This window comes from Onychostoma macrolepis, chromosome 18 (genome assembly GCF_012432095.1).
Source record: "Onychostoma macrolepis isolate SWU-2019 chromosome 18, ASM1243209v1, whole genome shotgun sequence".
NCBI lineage: Eukaryota > Metazoa > Chordata > Actinopteri > Cypriniformes > Cyprinidae > Onychostoma > Onychostoma macrolepis.
Window position 1 is genome coordinate 33,242,934 of NC_081172.1, and position 24,688 is coordinate 33,267,621.

Sequence of the window (24,688 nt, forward strand, 5' to 3'; positions counted from 1 at the left end):
AAATACTGACGGGGAAACGCCAACACATTCCACACAATCCACAGAGAACACACACACAGGCATATCTCATTATGACAAGTATTTATAGATGAATCTCCTGAAGCCTGTCATGAATATGTCCTGATCATATTTCACCCCAAAATCAAATAATATGAAGTCTGTTTTAGGACCACAGGAATTTATTTAGTCTACAATTTTGAATTTTGACAATATTTTCATGATAAATTAAACAACCCCCAAATTTCAGTACTGTAATGGAATATACACACATTAATCTTAAACTAAAAAGGCGGTATGCGTTATGTTAAAATACCAAATTGTTATAATGTTTAAAAACCAAATAAATAAATAAACATACATGAGTTAAGAAAACACAGCAGATTTGTAGGGAATGTGCCAATGTACAATCCATGTAGTCCCGGTGCCGAACAAAGACAAATCAATCAAAATGTTCAAAAATAAATAAATAAGGACAGCATTTAGACATTAAAGTAACAAGCCAATAATATGCCAGTTTCATCTCCCCTTCTGTTTAGAAAGCTACGAAGCACATCCAAGACGCATTCATTTATTAATTTATTTTCCCTATGTGTTCTGTGACAGGACAGATGGCTCCAATGAAAAGATGAATATATGAAAAAAAGTAAGGAGGAACAGAGTCCAACTGTAAAAAAAAATAAAATGTCCAGCTGTCCTGCTCGGAGGTGATGACGTGTTATAAAACATCAATCTGGGAAATGATGCGCTGAGCTGATTTACAAGACGAAAACTAGCTTTTGCAACCCAAAGTCAAACAAACAGCGCCACAATGACTCTAGTGTTGGAGTCATGCTGAGTCAATGATTAAACTGTGAAGTCATCTGTTCAAACTGAGAGAGAGACAGAAGCTCAACCATCTAAAACACTGCAGGTTTCTTGCACCAATCAGTCCTACAGCTCACCCGAAATCTGGCTCTATCTATCAAACATTCACACGCTTGCACATCTTTAAACATGGCACATCAACATGCAAAAGCACAAATGGGTCATTCTGTGTCAAATCAACTAAACTCCACAAAGTTCCCTGGCTTAATTTTTATTTTTTTTATATATATATTTATCTAAAGAAAGACAAACATACATAGTGATGAAAGCCAAAATATTAAATGTCATGGATGTATATTTATAGAGTAATTCACTATTTTGTTGTGGAGAGTCAAAATGACAGTTTTCACCTGGAGATAAATTACAAGAGAGTAAAACTGACATTAGAAAGATGTGTTATATGATATGCTATTTTTACTCAGAGCTTGGTAGCTCTATCAGTATAATATTTTGTCTAACGCAATCGTTGTTGCATTATATGCAAATAGTGACAGTTCAAAAATGGGAAAAAGCACTGTGAGGTTCTTGGAGTATGGCTCAAAGAGTAAATCGTTATATTGGACACATTTTCAGTGGTCAAAAACCAAACGTGGGTCACTAACAGTGACATGGACACTAACAATGCCATGCTTCTACAGCATTTCTTAATATCAGCCAACATTTACTTAATATTTACAAATACTTTTTAAAATCAAAAGCAGTTTTTATTTTAGCATTAGTCAGTGCACTGTGAACGAACATGAACAGACAATAAACAATTATATTTTTACTAGCATTAACAAAGATTAATAAATGTTTAAAAAAAACATATTGCTCATTGTTGGTTTATTAGCTAATACATTTACTAATTAATGAGACTTTTTTGTAGTGTTACCTATATTTTTTAGTTGTACTGTTTATGGACTACTTTTATAGTCATTTTAAGGTTTAAAACAACATGTGGGTGAATAAACGGCAGTATTTTCATTAATGGTAAACTACACTTGTCAATAGTTCTGCAGTGTCTCAGTCTGACCTTGAGAAACACTGTTTATCCTGCATCTGCATGCTCCGTTTGTTGAGTAATTTGGTTGGTTGGTTTGGGCTAACAGCACCAGACTGCAGTGAATCAACAGATCGCCTCTCCATTGTTTGAGCAACGCTGAGAGGAGGAACACAGCCACTTCCCCTTCAAAGCCTATAACAGCGTATACAAACGGCCAACAGCGTCCTTGTGCATGCCTTCATACGGTTGTGCCCTTGTATGTGGACACGAGACCACAGCGCCTGACATATGCAGATTGTTTATGGAGTTTGCACTGTATTTACCGGACTCTAGACAGCTCACATATGGCTGCCGTCTTCATTCAGACAGGTCAGATGATTTCCTCGAGCACTACTCCGCTCACGCTGGGCTAATTGTTGCCACATACCCATGAATTTAGTCTAAACAGAAGCACCGAGCAGCTGTTTTGCAAAGCATAAAGGAAGCCATCACAATCTGCAGGATCTAATTGATTGTTGTTTTTCTGTTTACAGCACTAAACAGAAAACGAAATACAGAGGAAATTAGACACCGCATTTCCAAGGACTAAGAAAACACAAATCGCATTTAAATGGAAGCCATGTTTAATAACAAGAGTAAAACTTACTAAGCGTAAATTGAGCAAGGTCCCATGGGCCTAGTGCACACATTTAAATAGGCCCAGATGCATTATCACGCTTGATTATACTCTCCCAGAAGCCACTTCAGAGTTCACAATCATCAAGCTGCACAACACAAAAGATGATGCAGTAAATCACTGCGGGAACCACCGTCATCTTACCAGCCATCATCTTCTGAGCTTCGTATGGCTCCATGTAGCCGTCATTCTCCGTTGGCTTTTCTGTGACTGTCTGGGTGCCACCTGCCTGGTCCGCTGCGTCAAAGGGGTCGGCATAGTCCTCTAGGATGATGAGCTGCAAAATGAAAGAGAAAAAGTGTCTTAAATCAGGGCTGTCTAATTAATTACATCATTGGCTGCTTCCAAAAATCTAATTGCATGTATACCAGTAAAGATATGTCAATATCAAGGCCTATATCCTTTTAAAGGTCTTTTATAAATCGAACAGAGAAGTGCAATCAAGTCTGGGTTACCCTGTGAGAAGAGAATCAGAGGATGAGAATCATTTAATTCTCTCTCTTTCATTAATTTATTTCTATCCCACTGTTCCACTCTCTGCAGGAACAGGACTCAAAGGATGCTTGTAGAAGGAGTCTGTGGTGAACGGCACAGAAGGTAGCCGAACTCTCTCTTCAGTCACACGTACAGTAATTATAAATTCACACACAAATACTCTCAAAGATTAGTCTCGGTAGCCCAGCTTTTTAATATTGACAAAGTCTCGTCCATTCTGTATTAAACTTTGGCCAAGAACTGCTCACTTAGACTGTAATACTTTAAATCATTTGAATGACTTGAATGACCAAAAAGATATGTATAATTTCACAAATATTACACAGATAAACAAAGACAAATTGTACAGTGCTACTCATAAAGTCAACTCACAAACTCAAATTAATTTCTGAGATTCTGTTAATGTTCTAGTCACAACTCCCATTCATGTTTATTGGATGATATTTAGAATAAGTTAGAACCTACCATATTACATGATCTGCTTTGCTTAAGGTGACCAAATCCTATCTGAAGGACAAAACCGTTTTCGACAATATTGGGAATTTGCCTTCCTCTCTCGCAGTTTTAAACTGCGGTAACACACAAGGCTCTGTTCTAGGTCCCATTTCATTTTCACTGCACGTGTGTCCTTTGGGCTCAGTTTTTCTCAGACACAACTTTTCTTTTTTATCTCTATGCTAATGACTCACAGTTGTCAAACCACTCAAACCAGGTGAACATATAATCATCTACTGTCCACAACCCATAAATGCTGGCCTATTATCATAGAGTAATCCACTTCATATGCATGTGAAATATGTATGAGACGGTCAGGGGACTGTGGGTGGTTTGTGGGTGTGCCGTCTGAGGCTGAGTCTACTCTAAGACACACAAAGAGAATCAACAGAAGAATTATAAACTGTTCCTCTCTGCTCACATAACATTGCACAAATACAGGCTTTGGCAGGCAGACACATTTAATTGCAGCCCTGTTCTTCTCCTTTTTCTAAAGGGTATTTCACACGCATGATGGTAATTAGATGCACATGACCAACACTCTGAGATTCATTCATTCATTACCCCGAGACTGTTTGTCAAATTGGAATTTAGTTTCCTGACACCACAGAGCTGTAATCATCAGCTCTGTGCTTCAAAATACACTATTTCAAGGGAGGATGTGACAAAACAATAAGCTTCTGCACAAGGAAGTGTTGTGCTGGAATACCAGTCATCCAACAGAGCGTAAACTACCAGCAATACAAAGATCTACGCATGTGTGACGCCGACCATGCAATCACACATTACATTCTGCAATGTTAATGCCAAGTCATGTTCAAGGATCTGTGATATCCTTTCACAACGTGGTTCATTATTAATAAAGTATGAATGAATAATTAAATTTAGTATAATGGCAATACTACAGTATCTGCGGTTTGAAATTAAACATGCCGGTGATTTTGCCCCCAGCATGTAGGAAAGAGTTCAGTGAGATGGTGCCATCTGCTGTGCTGGTCCCTGGCGAAGGTTTGGACTTTGAATTTGGACATCTCTCTGTATTCCTCAGGGGCAGAATGTCCACCATATGAGATAGTTTGGAGCAAAACAAGTGCAGCAGAAGCTGGGTCACACTAAGCAATTCACTCTATACACAAACTAAAACAAATGCCATTTATCTCACATATTTTACATTCTTTGAAGAAAGTCAGTGCATGTTTTGGAAATGAATCTCTGTAATTGTTCTCTGTGGTCTGTGGTCAAAGAAAGACAAGAGCATTACCATAATTGGAGAACTACAAATAGACCTCAGCCACACATAAAAGGAAACCTCAATGTTCCAGTCACAACTTTTGATTCATGTGTATTGGATAACATTTCTAATAAGTTATAACACAGGGTCTGAAAGCCCCATCTTTTCTGTCAGTATTTCTGTCTTCCTCTCCAGCAATTTTAAACTGTGGTGTTCCACAGAGCTCCGTTCTAGGTCCTGTTTTATTTCCACTGCATGTGTGTCCTTTGGGCTCAGTTTTCCACAAACAACCTTTTTTATTTTTATCAGCTCTATGCTAATGACTCACAGTTGTCAAACCACTCAAACCAGGTGAACGTCATCTACCTTCCACACTTACTGCCTGTAAGAAGTTAAATCTTGGTTGGTAAGGACTTTACTTTCTGACGATGAGAGGGAATGCATCTAGACCTTTTAACACAACCAATAAAAAGTGCAACTGATTAACTTCCATTCTGATTAATGCATCTCACCATGTTATAACAGTAAAATATACTTGCTTTTTCTTCTTCTTTCCAATTGTAACTCTCTCTATACAGGAATCTCTTCGCACCATCTGTCCTTCCTGCAGCTCTCCAGAATGCAGCTGCCACTCTTCTGACAGACAACAAGAATGAGGATAATATTACACCAGTCTTGGCTTTCCTCCACTAGCAATGCAGCACACAATTGAGTTTAAGGGTGCTACTGTGTGTTTTTAAGCCTTTGCATGGCTTACCACTATAAAATGTTGATTTTCTCCAGGCTTTTGAAATATTTATTTACATTTATCCATTTGGCAAACCCTTTTTTAACCCTTTCACAGACAGGTAGTCCCATCTGATGCCACTGGTGGACACGGTGCATTCACTCAACTCAAGCAAGTCAAGCAAACAAAGCTCCACAGAATCAGTGATTAAAATGACTTTTTTCCAAAAAACAACTTACAAATGGTTTACTTGCTGCAGTTTCTTTACAAAAAAGTGGAGAGGAACAAGTATTTTACCATCAAAACATCTACACTCTTTGTAGAAAGGAAAAACATCTACATAATCTAAGATCCAAAATTAGTATTTTAAAAGTAAGTTTGCTGGAAACCCTGCATTTTTCTAAGTTTAAGGTATGAGGGGGCTGTAGCAGAGCAGGAACAGAGAGGCCATCATCATCTCTATGTAATTACAGGCTATTCCTCTGTGCACTGTGGGATTGAGACAGGGGACGAGACCCAGCATGAACATAAACTCCAGTTTACTTTCCTACCACAGATAAAGTTCCTACAAAACATCACCGTTAATCACAAACTTTAATGGCACAACGATAGATGTTAGAAACAACAGCACTACAATTCATTTCAGAGTCAGAGCTCTTTGCTTTCTGAAACTGCCATGTTCACTCCCCTCATCATTTCCAGTGTTTACAGAGGGACGAAAGCAAATCCAAACCACACCAAACCCTCACTGCAGCTAAAACCAGAAACCAGTGTCAGAGAGAGTCGAACATAGCAGTGCTTTATGGGATCAGACCAAAGTATATTCTGTACTACTCTTACCACTTCTGCAGTATGTAGTGTGAACACTGTGCACATTATGTCCATTTTCAGTAAGCATGCATTACCTACAACAACTTTTGAAAGTATGCAGCAAAACAGACTAGACAGAAAAGTTACAATTCAAAATGTCCCAAAATACAATGCTCTCTACTTGATCACGTAGTAAGCCAATGTGACGAATGAAACAGAAGTTAAGCATGATTTTCTTTCAACATTTGATCTTACTGCCAAATATAGAGATAATTTAAATCAAATGCAAAATAATGTGTTTATTTCTGAGAATAAAGCCTTTAAAACTATATAGACATAATATATACAGACAAAAAAAATAAATAACAGCAAATTAACTAAAACATTAACTAACATTCAAATGAAAACAAACTATAAAAACAAAATCTACTTTAAAATATTAATTCAAACTACAATTGTGCATCAATAATGCTAAAATAACTTTTGTTGTTGAATACTGTTTGTTTGTACAAAACAGTAGACAGTATGAAGAAGAATACGCTGCACAGTATTGTATGTATATACTGTAAGTATGCAGCATGCTTGCATTATAATATTTTAAATATGTTGGCTTGATTAGCATGTGACAGGTGGACAGCAGATGTCCTCTTGAGTGAATCACGCCATCAAGGTATTTCTCAAATTTGACCTGGCTCAAATACCACATACTATAATATCCTGCATTTTAGAGACTCTACTAGCTGACTTTATGCTGGAAATGCAGTCTTATCACAAAGCAAGGACAAACAACCATCAAACAGAGAACACGATGGAGCAGATATATTTATAGCCATTTTTCAATCTCACATGCGAAGTCAGTCAAAAAGCATTTTCACAGTTGTTAATGCTGTGGTTTCAGTGGGGCTGTTTTCACTCTGAAACACGTCAAGGTCAGCCTTCAATGAGTCCACAGAGCTCAAGAGCACCATTATCTGAGTCTGACACTGAGGCATCCAAAGCATTAATACGCTTTCAAAGAGTGAGATTTGCCCTCTATAGCCTAGCTGATTCAGTACTATAAAGCCATTCAGGTAAAATAAGCATAAAGAGAGAGAAAAAAAACAGTATGCAGTACAATTTTCAGTATGCAAATGTAAAAGGTCAAGAGCAAAGACATTTTAACACAAAACGGACTAATGAATCTGCCTAAATGGCTAAAAAAAGAGACAAAAGAACACCTTGACTTCACAGACGGATTACAGTAAATGTAATTTCTTCAAAAGGTATGCATATTTGCATAACGCATATGAAATGAACATAGCTAAGAATTTAACAATGAAATTTATTAATGTATTTATTTATTCAAAAACACATTCAAACTTCTTTAGCAAACATTTTACTATAAACTAAGATATTTTGAGTTCACACATGTAAAATAGTCAGACACTTTACCACTAAATGGACTAATGAATAATGCATATGAAATTAACATGTGGAAGTTAACAATGGAATTTAATTGATTGATTTAACAGAATTATTATTATTATTATTATTATTTTCACATTTTTAAACACATTAACATATTCAGATATACTTCGTTCATGGTGCCCTGGTCACACAATTTTCTAAAATGTATTTGAGAACGCTAAACTCTCTGTAATTTAAAGGATTAATAAGTGAAAGACTAATTATATTGAAGCAACAGCATGTTGCTGCATTTCCCATATATGCAAAGTTTGGGGTGATTTTCAGCCGTCCTCCACTCGAGCACACTTAACAAGCTGTTTGTGCTGAACGAGGAGAGAATAATTAAGCGCAGTGGCTCTTAGTAAAGCGGGGCCCGTGTGGCTCCGTGAGGGACGACCATCTGCTGGCTGCATGCGCTGGGTGTGTCATGAGAGTCAAATACACATGCAAACGCTACACATGCCCTTGAGGAACATGGTGAGAAAAACAGCCCTAATTACTGCTCTAAGATCAGCCGCACCAATCCTCAGACACCGTAAACCTGGTGTAAGATCAGGAGGCTGAGCAATGTCACTACAGTCAGTTGTAAATGTAAACCAAGACCCGAGCAGATTCTTTCCTTGAAATAAGCACAAGATAAAGCCCCATAAAATAAATAAATGTATTTATTAATTTATTTATTATAAATTAATTAATTAAAAATAAATTAAATATAATTTTACTTAAAAGTAAATTATAAATGTATTAAATATTTAAAGAAATGTATTTATTCATTTATTATTTATTAACATAATAACATATAATATATAAATAAAAAATATATAAATAAAATAAAAATACTAATTAAATTTTTCTGCTATTATATATATTATAATAACAAAATATGAAGACAAAGTACATCAAATAATAAAATAGCATTTTATAAACTAAATAAACCACTAAATTAAAAATAAACACTGTATTATGTTTCTGCTAAAACATTGACAGTAATATTATAATAGCATACACTGTAAAAAAATCTAATCAAAAGTTGAGAAAACTTAAAAGTTTAAGGCAACCAGCTTCAGCAGAGTTTTGAGTTTTCTCAACTTGTTGTTTTCAGTTAATACAACAAAAAGTTGAGAAAGCTCAAAAATCTGCTGAAGCTGGTTGCCTTAAACTTTTAAGTTTTCTCAGCTTTTGATTTTTTTACAGTGTACAATATGAAGACAAACTACCTCAAAAAATAAAATAAAATAAATAATGATGGTCTATATATATATATATATATATATTTTTTTTTTTTTTTTTTTTTTTTGGTAAAACATCTACAGTAAAAAAAAATATTATAATAACAAGTATACTGAAAAAATGGCAGAATGCACAGCTACTTCTGAATGACCATCTATAAAGAAAGTGTAGTTATGGCATCTACCAGTGGGACTAACTGCCCAAACTAACCAGCTAATTAAACCTTGACCACTTCAGAGAAGAAGCAGAAGCAGCTCAACAGCTGACAGAGACTCAAGAGACTTCCTTCAGACCCACACAACTTCTGCTCCATTACAGAGAAATATGAAACCTGTATTGAGCTGAACCACACTGACTCATTACGAGAGATTAAAATCATACAATTGTCATTAAAATGAAATTAATTTAGAAAGCAATTAACATGAATGCAGGGTAATAATATTGAGATTGAAGCCAAACTGAAGCCACAACAGAGAAACACGCTTGCATTTCTTCTGTCTCAATGCGTCCACACTGAAAGTCAGCTTAGGAAGCATGATGATCAAACATCCTCTGAGGGTCGTAAATATTACTGGAGTCCACAAACTGTGATTCTCACACAGTTCAGATTACTGGTGTTCCTGGCCGTTTTTGTCGCTTGCAGCAGATCCGCACCTCCAGAGATATTCCCGCTCGATGTTCTGCTGATAACACTATCCTGACAGAGTCTGACGCTGATGATTTACGTCCGGATCCGCAGGGATTTGAGCGGCAGATAACCTAATAGGACCCGAGGCTTAGCGGCACGATTGCATTAAGGGCCGTTTCAAAGGGGCCCTTTCTGCTGCTCTTGTGCTTCTGCCGCTAGCGCTTAGTAAAGCGCCGATCAAATCTAATGAGGAGAGCCCTCTGAGAGGACGAGCCACAACACTACAGCAAAACCTCGATACCGAGAGAGAAACTAAACCAGGCCAGCAAACCACATCCCTGATCTGACAATTCTAACACTGAGCCTCAATACAACTGCAGAACATGTATTTGTTTATTACGGACCAAAAAAGCAAATGAAAGCACACAATTTATTTATATATAGTTATCATATTCATTTACAGTTAATGGGGAAGGAAATGCTTTCCACATGTTTGTCAGACTTTGAAACATAACCTGTTTGTTCAAACTCCAGAGTAGCTTCCTTTTAAATGTATTTTGTAATGTATTGTATTTATTTATACATTTACATTTAGTCATTTAGCAACGCTTTTATCCAAAGTGACTAAGTAAGTGTAGGTACACAAGGGATATACAGTATCTCACAGAAGTGAGTACACCCCTCACATTTTTATAAATATTTTATTATATCTTTTCATGTGACAACACTGAAGAAATGACACTTTGCTACAATGTAAAGTAGTGAGTGTGCAGCTTGTCCCCTCAAAATAACTCAACACACAGCCATTGATGTCTAAACCGCTGGCCACAAAAGTGAGTACACCCCTAAGTGAAAATGTCCCCCCTTCCAAAATTTCTAATAATAATAAAAATAAAATAAAAAAATAGAAGAACAGGTAATAAGAAGAATAAGTTACCAATCAACAGATTAGTTTCCACTACAAAGGTGACACAGAAGTACACAAAAGTGGCATGTAGGTACATGGATGTTTTAAATTCATAACAATGTTGTGAGATTAATGTTCTAAATATAACATTTTGAATACAGAACTATTGTTTGATTGAAATTATTTAAATAACTGAAATGACACTTTAAAAATAAGAATAAAACTGCCAGCAGGTGGCGGTAAGTCACTGATTTGATCACTGAATCATTCATTCAGTTGATTCGTTTGAACGGCTGATTCATTCAGGAACCAAGCAAGTGTCTTTATGAATGGGTAATTGAATCATTGACTCACTAGATTCATTTAAAAACGCAGGTTCATTCATAAACGAAACACCGCTTGGAGATGCTCAGCTGTGACTGTTTGAAACTATTTTCGTTGAAGAAATAGAGCAAAATCAGGCAATATTGTTAAAGTCATACAATGTATGTCACTTAATATTAACGTATTGTTTATTGAACTGTTGTATTATTTTAATATCACATTTGCAAACTCCCTTAATAACCTTTAAAAGCTGTCACTGAGTTCATCGCGATCTCACAAAGCTCCACTATAATCAATGAAGCTCTCTACACTGCACAACGAATCTCTTATTTACACCCTGTCTACACTTTGTTTGTTATAACGAGAGGATTTGTGAGCTTGCATAACTCAGCAATGAACAAAACTCCAGTATTTTGAGCAGTGAGTGGATTCTGAATCAACATAATGTCTGCGATACATTACTCAACGCTGCAAAAACACGTAAGTAGACATCTTTGACATCTTTTGACAAATACAATATGCTGATCGGGTTAGTCGCACAGGTGCTCCTAAATATTTTTTGATAGTCGCACGCAGTCACTTGGTGCCCCCCTATTGGCTGGTGCCCCAGGGATACTCGCCCAATCCCGTCTATGGATAATCCGGCCCTGGTCTACTAGCTCTCAGTAGGGTAGGTTTAGGGTTAGTAGAGTAAGTTGACATATACTTGCAAAGTTTCTCATAGTCAGTATGTTGTGGACCCATCAAAGTATTAGAAGATATTAATCAGACGGTCTACTAATACTCTAATGACTGCTAGTTGACATGTAGTTGCAAAGTAACTTACTGTTAGTAGAATGTCTGAAGTGGATGATCAAAATAAAGTGTTACCAAACACTGCTACGGCATTCACGAGTTGGAAAGATGTGATGGCCAAAAAGCATTTGAATAAAACGCAGGTCATTTAAAACCCCTTAAAAGATATGAAGCATTATCTACAGACTATAAAACTGCAAAGCCAACTGGATATTGATCGTCCTGATGCATACAAGCCTTCAGAAGCGTGTGCGTCTATTCATTATTTCCACACACTCCAGTTTCTCCAGCAGGAGCTCCTTCAGTCTGAACAGGCTTTTGAGATGAAGGCCAGAAGAACAGAATGCAGTGAGACGAGAGAATCACTCAGACAAACGTCCAGCTGTGAGAAAGAAGCAGAAAGAGCCAAAGAAACAGCACAGGAGCAACCGAACGAACTATACAGGTATAAACGCTGATGCCGACAGGGTCCATCCATCACAACCAAGGTCACACCAGTCTCTTCCGAAACATTTTACTGCAATTTGCAGAACTTGCACTATAATTATTTACAATTACTTTAATCACTGTGATTATTGATAACCATAATTCATAATTAAGTGTTAGTAATATTAATAAAATATTCATAATTAACTTGGAGACAAGCAGTTATGAGAAATGCATTACACTTGCATTCACATCCATATATTAAGACAGATAGCTTCCATACTAATTATGAGACTAATTAACAGTAATTATTTAGTATGACCATGTGTGAAATGAGAAAGAGGATTAACACATGATATTAGAACTATGTTTAATATAGCACTGTAGATTATATTCAAGATTTAAAAAAAAAAAATGTATATATATATATATATATATATATAATTAAAAATATAATTACAAATATTTTATAAATCTATATTTTATAAAAAATAAAAATATTACAAAAAAATGTATAAAAATATAAATAAACAAGTATTTGCATGCATTATCTATGAATGATTTCTTCTCAGGCACTGTGAGTCTCTTCACACACACTTAACATTTCACAAAAGTGCACGGATTTCACACAGCTTTGCAGCAAAAGTGATTTTTCTGTCACTTGGAGAAGTTGTTACGCAGCCATTGATCGTGTGTCAGGACTCATTCATCACAGAAGAACCAGAACTTCACATCTGCTCTCAACACACAGCATCATGAGCTGAAGAGATTCAGCTTTAACACTCAGGCTCTTCTCGTTTAAATGGACGTTCCATCTGTCCTCAGTTCTGCTGCTTTTGTCACGATGACCGTCATCCTCTCGGCCAGAGACCCGACCGGACGCGACTCCCTTTTAATACAGCGCAGATATTCCAGATTAAACACTAGAGGACACGCTTGACAAAATCCAATTTCCTCTCACCTCTCTTTCTTTCCCACAGATCTGAGTTTGAATTTTAGAGGGAGAATGGAGGCAGATGCAGCGGTGATGCTAAAATATAAGATGGCATTTTTATAATGCATGCACATATTTCAGAATATACTTATTTTAGCATCAGTTGCAAAATAATATTTGTGGATCTGTGTGCACTGATGAAATTTCAGGATTAAACCCAACCCAAAATCAAAAGAAAAAAAAAAGAACAAAGAACACAGCTTATTTTTAGGACCATTAAGACTGCATTATATAATATATTACTTTTTTATTCTATTATCGTCAGTTTTTTAGTACTGAAATAAATAATAATGAATGAAATAAATAAAAATTAATTCAAAAAGTTAATAAATTTGATTTAAAAAAATATATATATTTTGTAGAAAGTGGTTTTTAAAAATAGTTTGATTAAACCAGGGTTATTATTGTTAACTGAAACTAAAACTATATAAATTTTTTATCATTATTATTATTTGTAAAAAAAATAAAATAAAATAAAAAATTACTGAAATATATTTTTTAGAAAAATTAAACATGCATATTTATAATGCATACAAATATTTTAGAATGTGCTCTACACACTTACATTAGTATCAGTTGTGTATCTGTATGCACTGATAATTCAAGAAATGTCAGGGATTTTTCAAGCCAAAATCAAAAGGAAAAATTGAGAGATTTCTAAACAACACTGAGCCTATTTTTGGGACCATCAAGACTGCATTTATTTATCCATTTATTTTATTTATAATATTGCCAGCTTCTCATTACTGCAATGCAAAAAAAAAAAAAAAACAAGATTTGCACATTTTAAATTTGCATTAAAAAACATTATTGTATAGAAAAAATAATGTTGAAAAAAAGTCCTAAAAATGAGTAATATTTCTTATATTTTTGATTTTGGAATGGGATGTTTCCGAGCATGAGATTTGCTGTATTAAAGCCTCCTTGTGTGACACAGGAAAGCAGGCGTGGAGCGAGTGAGTGAGATCTCTTGATTACAGACGGAAACACCAGGAACGAGAGGCGACGGGTGGAGACCCACATCCAGCAGAGCAGCTCCGACACACACTCCACAGCTCTCATTCACATACACACTGAGGATCATGGGAAGAACATGATTTACAGCGCGCTGATCTCGAGTCAGAAGACGCTTCGGCTGTGAGCGATCAGCGCTGAGATGCTGGAGAGGCGTGTTAACCGCTCCCTGTCTATTTCAAGGGGCAAGATCCGACTTGCCCAGTCAGAAGGGATTGTCAGGGAGCCGTAAACACTTCCTGTCAGGAAGAGAGCACTTCCTCAAACCTGGAGCGAAAGCACTCAGACTCCAGAGCTCGAGTCACTGCTCTGACTAAACCAGGCCTGTTATCGTTGACTAAAAGTAAAACTGAAACATAAAATATATAACAGTATATTAATAGTAGATTTAAAAAACCCAAAACAGCTGCCAAAGCAATATTTCTCATGTTCATGTAGTTTATGTTCAATAAACTAAAACTAAAAATTAAAACATAAAGACATACATATATATATATACACACACTGTATGTCTTTACGTTTTAATATTTTAATTTAATTTTAAATGTAGTTTTAGAAATTGTTTTGTTTTTTTGTGGTTTTGTTTTAATTATATTAATTACATTAAATTATATAATTTTAAGAAAAATTACTAATATATTTAAATAAGTGAAAAAAAAATTAACTCAAAATAAACTCAAAACATTAAATGAAATAAAAAAAATAATACTAATTTATATATACACATATACATAAGTGGTGTCAAATTATTAATCGCATCCAAAATAAAAGTTTTTGTTCACATAATGTGTGTGTGTGTACTGTGTATATTTATTATGTATATATAAATACACACACGGGTTAATATTTAAGCATTTTTTTTTATATATTAAATATATTTATCTGTAATATAAATAATATAAATATATACATGTAAATATTTTCTAAATATATACTGTGTATGTTTGTATTTATATAGACATAATAAATAACACAGTACACACACATATATTATGTGAACAAAAACTTTTATTTTGGATGCGATTAATCATTTGTCACCACTTATGTATATGTGTGTATATATAATTTTTTTTTCATTTTTGTTTTTCATTTAATGTTTTGAGTTTATTTTGAGTTAATTTTTTTTTTTTTAATTAAAATAGTGTGTTTTTTAATTAGCATGTGGTACCGAAATTGGTACCGAGAACCGTGGATTTTCACTGGTATCGGTACCAAAATTTCAAATTCACAAAATTCTAACCTATCATTGAAGTAAAACAATATATTATATACACACACACATATAATATATACATATATTTTTGTAATTTTCATGTATTTTAGTACCATTTATATATATATATATATATATATATATTCAATCAGTATCATAACCACTTAAAAAACATCATGAATTTTGCAGGTTTATGACATTGCAATTTTCCTAAACATGTTCATTATATCTTTTTACAGGGCAGCTAACCAGCCTGTGTTTATTGAGTGATATTTAAAATCAGAGCATCTCACGCAAACTCAAATAAAACAGCGACATTATGCCATTTCCACAGATTAAGTGCCGAGATCAGTGTGCGTTTTATTTCTCCCACAAGACCCTGCAAACATCTCACCTCGCTGCAATATTCCTGAAGGAGAGATTCAGCCTGAGAGGAGGACAGGCCAAGAGGAGAAGAGGCTAATTACACGGACTAAGAAACATTCATGCCGTCTCAGGCGATCCAAGTGTGTTTTTCTAGCAGCACGACTAGAAATACTTCTTTTATTTCTATTTTGTGCCGTCCATGGTAGAGCACCTCAGGATTTCAGTTGTTTCTGTTTGCTCTGTCCATTTTAACGAGTGTTTTTCATGACTCAGTGCGATGGAGCAACACGTGGTCTGGGAATCAGGATTGTGGTCCTGACTCAGGACAATCTCAATTAAGGATTGCACAGCTGTAATTAATGCAGAGTCAATCACCACAAGACATTTCACAATATGTTTTTCCCAAAACAAACATTAAAACAAACATTAAACAAACATTAAACATTGCTTACATGCAGAAAAGTGCATTACTGTCAGTAAGCCGGCTGGATGGTTTCTGTTCTTACTCGCCACTAGCAGCATTTTAGTATCACACTTTTATGAGTTTTTAAAGTCATTTTCATTTTTACACATCACATTTTTATTTTAGTTAACTTTTTAGTAGTAATAGTTATTTTTATTGCCATGTTGGCATCTAAGGCTATCTTCAAGAGTTGGAATAATACAAGAGTTACATAAACACAAAATAAAAACCAAGCAAACAGAAAAACACAGCAGTTAAAATTATACAAGACTTTTATTTTAATTTTATTTTTTTAATTAGCATATGATAACTATTCTAAAATCTTTTCTGGTTAAATCTTACAAACAAGTCCCTGAATGAGTGTACAAACATTTTCTATTTAATTTTTAGTAGGTTTTTTGTATATATGTTTTTATTTTTGTTACAATATATTTTTATTTTTACATTTTACAATTTTAATTTTAGTAAACTTTTTAGTCTTGTTTTATTTTAGTTTTTTTTTTTTTAGTTTTTTTTTGTAGTTTAGTAGTTTTGTCTATATAGTTGTTATTTCAATTTTAGTTATAGGATATCAATTTAAATTAAATTCAAATGAGAAATGTTGCCTTGCCTATCTGAAATTAAATTATTATTTTTTAATTAATTATAATATAATATAATATAATATAATATAATATAATATAATATAATATTATATTATATTATATTATATTATATTATATTATATTATATTATATTATATTATATTATATTATATTATATTATAAGGTTTATTTTTATTTTATTTTAGGTAATGCTGTTTTGATTAAAAAATTATTTTTAATGATAAAGCAATCAATTCTTGTTAATGGTTTGTGTTTCAGTATTAGCGATAATAACCCTGCTACAGAATACTTGAGCGTGACGTAAACATAATAATAATTTCAGAAATGAGAAGGAGGATCTTCTGTCAAACACCAAAAAGATGATCATGTCTAAGATGTGAGGTTTAACCTGACACTGACCTTTCAAAAACCTGTTTGCAAAGCCAGAATTACATTAAAAGATCACAAAACAATGCTCATGTCGATATGCTGGATGCCTTAAATTCAGCAGCGGTCATCGCTGATCACTCGCATTAGTCTCCTGATGCTGCGGAGTTTAATGAAAGCGTGTGGGAGCGACGGCAGACTCAATAGAGACATGCATGCCTGCAACACTCCTGTCTTTCAGCGGAGGTCAAGCGCCTTCTTCAGACATTCAATTAGGAATAGCTCACATATCTGCACACACGCTAAACAACACACACACACACACACACACACACGGTTGCCATAGAGATGCATCCAACTCAACTCAACCGTACTCAACACATTCAAAGCAATGAAGAGAAAACTATGGCTGCTGTACTTATGGAGTGATGTAAGCCAGCGTTCATTATGTGAATAGATTAAATGTTTAATTGCCTACAAAACCAATTTCAAGAATTTGTCACAAACAGAAAGATCATAAAAAACTAATTAAATTAGGCATGTCAGTTTGAATCTTCGATCTGACAGAAGAATCATGATCTGACAGGACAGCCTTTAGTTTATTTCACTTGATTCAGGCACAGAGTTCACTTCTACACAAACAGAAATCCTCTGAGAAACATTCAAACGCTCTCAGAAAACTCCAGTAAGCTGCCTGGCAAGAAAAAGCCTGGCTTAAATAGAGCACAGTACTGTAAAAATATAAAAACTAAAGCTCGTTTAGAGAAAAATAACTATAAAGCTCTCCGTTCTGCAAGATCACTGCAGGCTGTGCTTCCATTATCTGCTGTTTATCTTTCAGTAATTCACTTTCAGGAGTCCTTCAGCAATTTAACCTGAGTCATTTAACACAGTTATCTGTGTGTGTGTGTGTGTGTGTGTGTGTGCGTTGGGAGGGTGTTGTTAATTAGCACTACTTTAAAACAATAATTGATCATCTACAGTACAAACGCTCTCAGCCGAGAAGATCTGATCGCAACAACATAAACACAAGAACAACAAAGAAATCATAAGCGAACGTATCAGCTTTCCACATTGCACTGCTTATGTTTTAATTATAATAAATATGTGTTGCCGCAATACCAAAATGTCAGTCGTCAGTATAAATGCAGTAAAATGTCATGCTTCTCTGAACCAGTTTCAGTAGAAAAAAGAAACCAGAAAATACATTTATTTAACCGTTTAAAAAACGTAATAATGGTAATAAGTACATTTTAAGTAAATGATACTTTAAAACTATGTAGACTTTAAATATTTATGCATAAACACCGTTTTAAAATATCAAGATATTTTGAAGAATATCGGTAACCAAGTAAATGATGGAACCCACTGACTTCCATAACACGGGAAAAATACTGAACTCTACAGCGCTTCTAATATTCGCTCAAATTAAAAAGTTGGAAGCGTCGCCTCCAAACCGTTTGTATAAACATGAATGTGAAGGTTTAAGTATTGCAAAAAGTACTCTTAAAAAGGACCCGAATGCATCTGAAATGTGGATTATATAGATTAAATCTGACTAAATATTGAAATCAATTCTCTCTGTCCTGAGAATCACCTGCAATACTGAAGCAAGGAATCAAGATATTGGCATTCCGAGCATTAGGAAAGCATTTACATAATTATCATCCACTTGTTAAGTAATTAAGACATTAGTTGGCCTTTTCAAAGCGATAGCAGGATACTTGTGTTTCAGCCTCAGCGGTCGATGAACGGCATTCTGTATGAGCGAGCAGAAACTCTGCGACGGACGGACGGAGCATAATGATGACGTTCCCGCGCGGAGAACCAATCTATGATGCCTGCATCACTAAATATGACAAACCTGCTGCTCAGAGTAGAGTAACTGGAATTATTATACAATCAAGCGCTTAAAACTTTAGATTAAAAAAACATTTAGCCATTGTCATATTTTAAATATGCATAACTTGCTTAGCTGGGAAAACATTATTAAGTTTAAATGGACCCTCTTTCTGGATTCAAGATGTAGGTGACTTTTTTTCTTCAGCAGAACAGTAAAGAATATTTTTAGCTGAAATCGTGCTCCTTGGTGATTCTTAAAATGTAAGTCACTTTGAGAGTCAGAAAAGCAACACACCAAATGCACTGTAAAAAATAAATCCATAAAATAACAAAAAAATAATCATTGCATTTGCAGTTAATAGTGTTCACCGTTTGTTTGTTTGATTGCATGTAATTTGTAACTAACTGCATGATTTTTACTGTACATTTCTGCCATAGTCACCACTAATAACCTACTCCTAAATTTAATGTAGAAACTTAACATTTTCTGTAAAGCTGCTTTGCAATGATTTGTAGCGTGAAAAGCGCTACACAAATAAACTTGAATTGAATTGAAAAAGTACTGGCAGCTCATTACACACAACATCATGCATTAATTTTTACAAGCATTTCTGTTAACTCTAACACAATGCAATGATGTGTAAAATTAAAAATGCTGGTAAAACACCTGTTACAAATAAATACGGAAAAATTACTTCAAATTATACAGTATTTTGTGCCCTATTTTTACAGATTTTTTTTTTTTAGAGTGTGAATCTCTGTGGCTCCTGATGATATATTGAGGTCTTACGAAGCGAAACGATCGGTCTGTGCAAGAAACTGAACATTATTTACAGTATTGTTACTGTAATCCAGAGCCTCAGGCGAACGGTCCAGAGTGGTGTCTGGTTCATGAACGAATCACTCTAGATGAATCAGTTCACCAAATCGGACTGAAGCGTCTGAATCAGTTTGTGGCTCGAGCAGCACAGATCTACAAGTTACTCAATCAAAACTCAAGACTCAAAACTAGTTTATTTACATGTACTTTATATGCTTCAGACTGTAAAACATCCATGTTTTAGATCATTATTGGGTGCTTTAATAATATAATTGCGTATGTTATAGTAATAACTAGTGAGTCGGTTTGAAACGAACCGTCTAAAAGAACCAGTTCATGGAAAATAATCAGATTCCCCCATTTGCCTGATGCTCTGGATTACAGTAGCAATACTGTAAATAATGTTCAGTTTCTTGCACAGATCGATTTCGTTTCATAAGACCTCAATCTATCATCAGGAGCCATGCATATTAATTTTGTGTTGCCTGATATGTTTTTTGACTCTGAAAGTGTCTGAAGCCAATGAATTTGTGAATGATTTTATGAATCACCAAGAAGCACAGTGTCAGCTAAAAATCTTCTTTACTGTTCTACCGAAGAAAAAAAAATCATCTACATCTTTGATGGCCTGAAGGTGAGTAAATTAACAGCAAATTTTCATTTTTGGGTGAAGTATCCCTTTCATTTTTAGGGTCAGACATTTAACTATCAGAATGATTTCTGAAGATCATGTGACACTGAAGACTGGAGTAATGATGCTGAAAATACAGCTGCGCATCACAGAAATAAATTACAGCTTAACAGATATTCACTGAGAAAACAGCTGTTTTAAAGTATAATAATATTTCAAATTTTTACTGTATTTTTGATTGAATAAATACAGCCTTGGTGAGCAGAAGAGACTTCTTTAAAAAGCAATATGTAGCATATACTGTACGTTAAAAACACACAGCTACTTTCAAATGGCCATCAGTGGAAGCAGATGGTAAGTTACGACATTTATCAGCAGGTGTAATGAAGTCATTTTAACCAGCCAAACTTTGACACACACACACACACACACACACACCTATGTTTTCCCATATGATCATATGCAGTATCTCTTCCTTCAACAACCTTGTAATTCAGTAATCGGGACAAACAGCATTTGATAAGAGAGCTGGCCAGCGCAAACAACACTCTCTCAGCGACTGCAGCTTTTAATTAGACAGTGCAGAAGCTGCGGTATTTACCAGGATTGATGAGTCAGTTGCTTGTTGTCTGTGTTTGACAGGCAGCCCATGAAGGCTTGAAACGTTGATCAGCTCCACAAGAACGAGAATGACAGCGACAGCAGCCTATAGTATGCACCCCGACTGAAGATAAACATGTGCACTGCATGACATCCCTGTCTGAAGCATGCATTCTGCGCTTGCATCAGAACACTAACCTGAGAGCGTAAGGTGTGGCAGGTATGAAGCGCGGAGGATGCATAAACTCAACACGCATCCAAGTGTGCACGCATTCAGACTTCCACTCCACCTACCAACATTTTCACTGACCATACCATAAAGTGCATCACTAAGCATTTGCAAAACATTAAAAACGGTCATTAAGACTCTAGGGGGCAAATGACTGACTTCCACTGGAGGTCAAAGGTCACCATTACTGTTGTTGACCTCTGCGTATTTTCATCCTGCGTGGTTTGATTCGCATGTGGGACGAATCTAAAACACAGCCACCATCCGGAGCAATGATAACGAATGTCTAACAAACCATTCTCATTTCCACCCCAAAAAATATGGACACCAATATAACATATATGGGCACTATAATGACTAAAATATCAAGAATAACCAAAAGCCATATAAAAGTTCTGCGGATGTGGATTCTCCGGCAGCTCAGAGATGTTTATGGATGTTAACAGCAGTCAAACCCAGACTCAAACCGACGGATTGTGTTTTCTGGATTCCTGCTCATAACCGTTGTGGAGCACATAAAACAACTCGTTTTACCGGTTTGACGCAGACCTTCTCTGCTAAAGCGCGGCCTTCACCCTCACAAAGTATGCCAGAATGTGTAAACCCTGTTATTGTCATATTTTCACACTGTGATGACGCTACCTCTAAATGTTTAATTATAAATATGAAAAAGATAAAAATAAATAACTTTTTATATTTTTATTTTTTACTTGTACTAAACATGAGCCTGCAGCACAAAAGCAGTCATAAGCAGCACAGGTATATTTGTAGCAATAGCCAGCAATACATTGTATTGGTCAAAATTATATTTTTTTCTTTTATGCCAAAAATCATTAGGATATTAAGTAAAGATCATGTTCCATTAAGGTATTTTGTACATTTCCTACCATAACTTAATTTTTGATCTAATGAATCAATGCATCTAATGAATTCAAAAACCCTGTTTTTCTTAAAAATTGAAACGCACTGATTTCTGGTATTCTGCATGTTATTATTGTGCATTTCCCATATTTGATGACTTGGCTGTGTGCATTCATGACATTTGTGTTTTTGATTCATTAGATCAATGCAAATCTTCCTTGCATTGCTGAGAACTTCATTTGAACAACTTTAAAGGCGATTTTCTCAATATTTTGATTTTTTTTGCACCCTTAGATTCCAGATTTTCAAATAGTTGCATCTCGGCCAAATATTGTCTGATCCTAACAAACCATACATCAATGGAAAGCTGATTTATTGGAAATCTACCCTTATGACTGGCTTTGTGGTCCAGGGTCAGAAATAAAACTGTTTTTACTAATAAAACAAAACATTTAAATACAAAAAAAAGGGTTTTACTAAAACACTACTTAATGTTTTTTAAAAAAAAAAAAATATATATATATATATATATATATATATATATATATATATATATATATATATATATATATAAATAAATAAATATAAAAAATATAAATCTGATTTATTAAAAATAAATATTAATAAAAAATAATTCAAAACAAGTTAATAAAAATCAAAATGTTTTACGATTTTATATAAATAGCATATTTACACAAAAGTAAGTAGATTGAGTGATGCTCCTGTGTCCCGTTCAGTGTTTGTTTGTGTTTAACGCCATTCCAGATTCTGTGGCTATTTTCATGGCGAGAAATATTATGGCTGAATTATATCATGTTTTTATCATTTATTTTTGCTTAAAAACTCCAAAACTGTATTTGGCTTAACTCTGTTAATCTCTTCAAAAGAGTTAACGGAATAAAAAAAAAAAAAATTATAAAAAAATAATAATTCTAAATGAGTTAAAACCATCACAATCTAATAAAACATGATTAATGCATAAAGGGACTCGGCCGAAAGAACATGTTGGAGGATCTTCCCCTAGAATTAAAAACTTGTGTGTCATCCTGGAATGACCAATTCTACAGCAAGCTGTAATTCTTAGTTAATGTTCATTTCAGCATTTACTAATGCATTATTAAAGTCTCCAGTTGTGTTTGTTAACATTAGTTAACGCACTAACAATGAACGACTGTGTTTTATTAACGTTAAAAAAGATGAATAAATAGTGTAATAAATGTATTCATCATTGTTTGTTCATGTTACTAATGTTAACAAATGACACCTCATTGTAAAGTGTTACCCAATCTGGTCCCATCGGTTAGAAATGTCTTGGTCCCACACTGGCAGCGTTTACCTGTGGAGGTGAGCGCTTACCTTCTCCTGCGTGCCGTTCTCGGGATCAGCGGGCGGGGAGCAGGGGGATTTGACCGCGGTCCCTCCGCTGCGCTCCGCCGTCTCCACCTTGATCAGCCGGTGCTTCGGAGACACGTACTTGACCTCCGGCGCGCCTGCGGAGCTCGGTCCGGTGGAGAAGGGCACGGTTCCGCCCGACGTGTACGGATCCTCGAAGTCCAGCTCCTTCTGGAGTTTGTAGGCGGTGAGGATGTCTGGCTGCGCGGACAGTAACCCGGTGCCCGGCGGTGTCTGGAGGCTGGAGACGGCGGTGTGGAAGTGTCGGTAGTCCGGTTTCGGAGGCGCCGGTGGCGGGGCTTTGGTGGTTTTGAAACCCAGGTGCTCCTTGAACCATCTGGCCATGCTGCCAGCGCATTGCTCACAACTCCGATACGAGATAAAACCGAGTGCAGCTGTGGCTCCCGTTCACCGACTCTATCACTTTCTGTTTGGAGAAACTCTGCGCTCTCTCCGTGCGCGCGCGCGGTGTGTGTGTGTGTGTGTGTGTGTGTGTGTGTGTGTGAGACAGCTGAGCGGCTGCTGGGATAAATTGGGAATTTTTACCTGAGATATTCACTGCCACCTATCGGTGCACTCTGACACTGGAAACACACAAGAAAGCAATGATTTGATCAGAAATGTGTTGAATTGTACGCTAAAATAAGTAGATACCTATCATTTAACCTTCCTCACAGAGAAGAGCTAACTCTGCACTCTTCCTATTGGCCTTTCTGTGAAATACTGTTGTATTCATTTGTTTGTTTGTTTTTTGAAAAGAAGATTTTTTTTTTAATGTACATAATTACAACTATACTACAATAAGCACTTAAAATAAATAAATAACTGCAATTATATTATTGATGCTACTATCTATAAAAAAAAAATCACAAATCACAATTCCACTGTGCAGCCTTGCCATGTGGAAACATTGATATTTTCTCAATTTACAGTAAAACTATGTTAGATAAAGTTAAATTGTGAATAAATAAAAAATAAAAAAATAAATAAAAATCTAATTTACTTAAAGATGCTGCAAAAAAAAAAAAAAAAACCCCTTGAGAAGAGATGTTTAGAAATTAGATTAACAGAGCAATTTCTGGAGCACTTCAACAGGTGTCTTCTGTGTGAGGATCATGGCGATGGGAAAAAGAGTTTTGGATGGACATTTAATTGTCATGTGACTTCAAAACAGCACATCATTGAATACCTTAAGGCCTGCCCTTTTAACTCCCATAGTGCAATATATTGTATTTAAGGAAATGAGTAGAAAT

At 35.2% G+C, this 24,688-nt stretch overlaps 1 protein-coding gene across 4 annotated transcripts in view; it reads right to left on the bottom strand.

Annotated features, from left to right (window-relative positions):
* zgc:158464 (uncharacterized protein LOC791139 homolog) overlaps window positions 1–23,906 on the bottom strand; it is a 128,760-nt gene extending 104,854 nt beyond the window's left edge. For all 4 annotated transcript variants that reach the window (XM_058751079.1, XM_058751076.1, XM_058751075.1 and 1 more), the window contains exons 1-2: window positions 23,400–23,906; window positions 2,670–2,802 (exon numbers count right to left, since the gene is read on the bottom strand). In XM_058751079.1, coding sequence (XP_058607062.1) covers window positions 2,670–2,802; window positions 23,400–23,780 — 514 coding nt within the window. In that variant the 5' untranslated portion in view covers window positions 23,781–23,906. The remainder of the gene's footprint in view (window positions 1–2,669; window positions 2,803–23,399) is intronic.
* Between the last annotated feature and the right edge of the window lie 782 nt (window positions 23,907–24,688).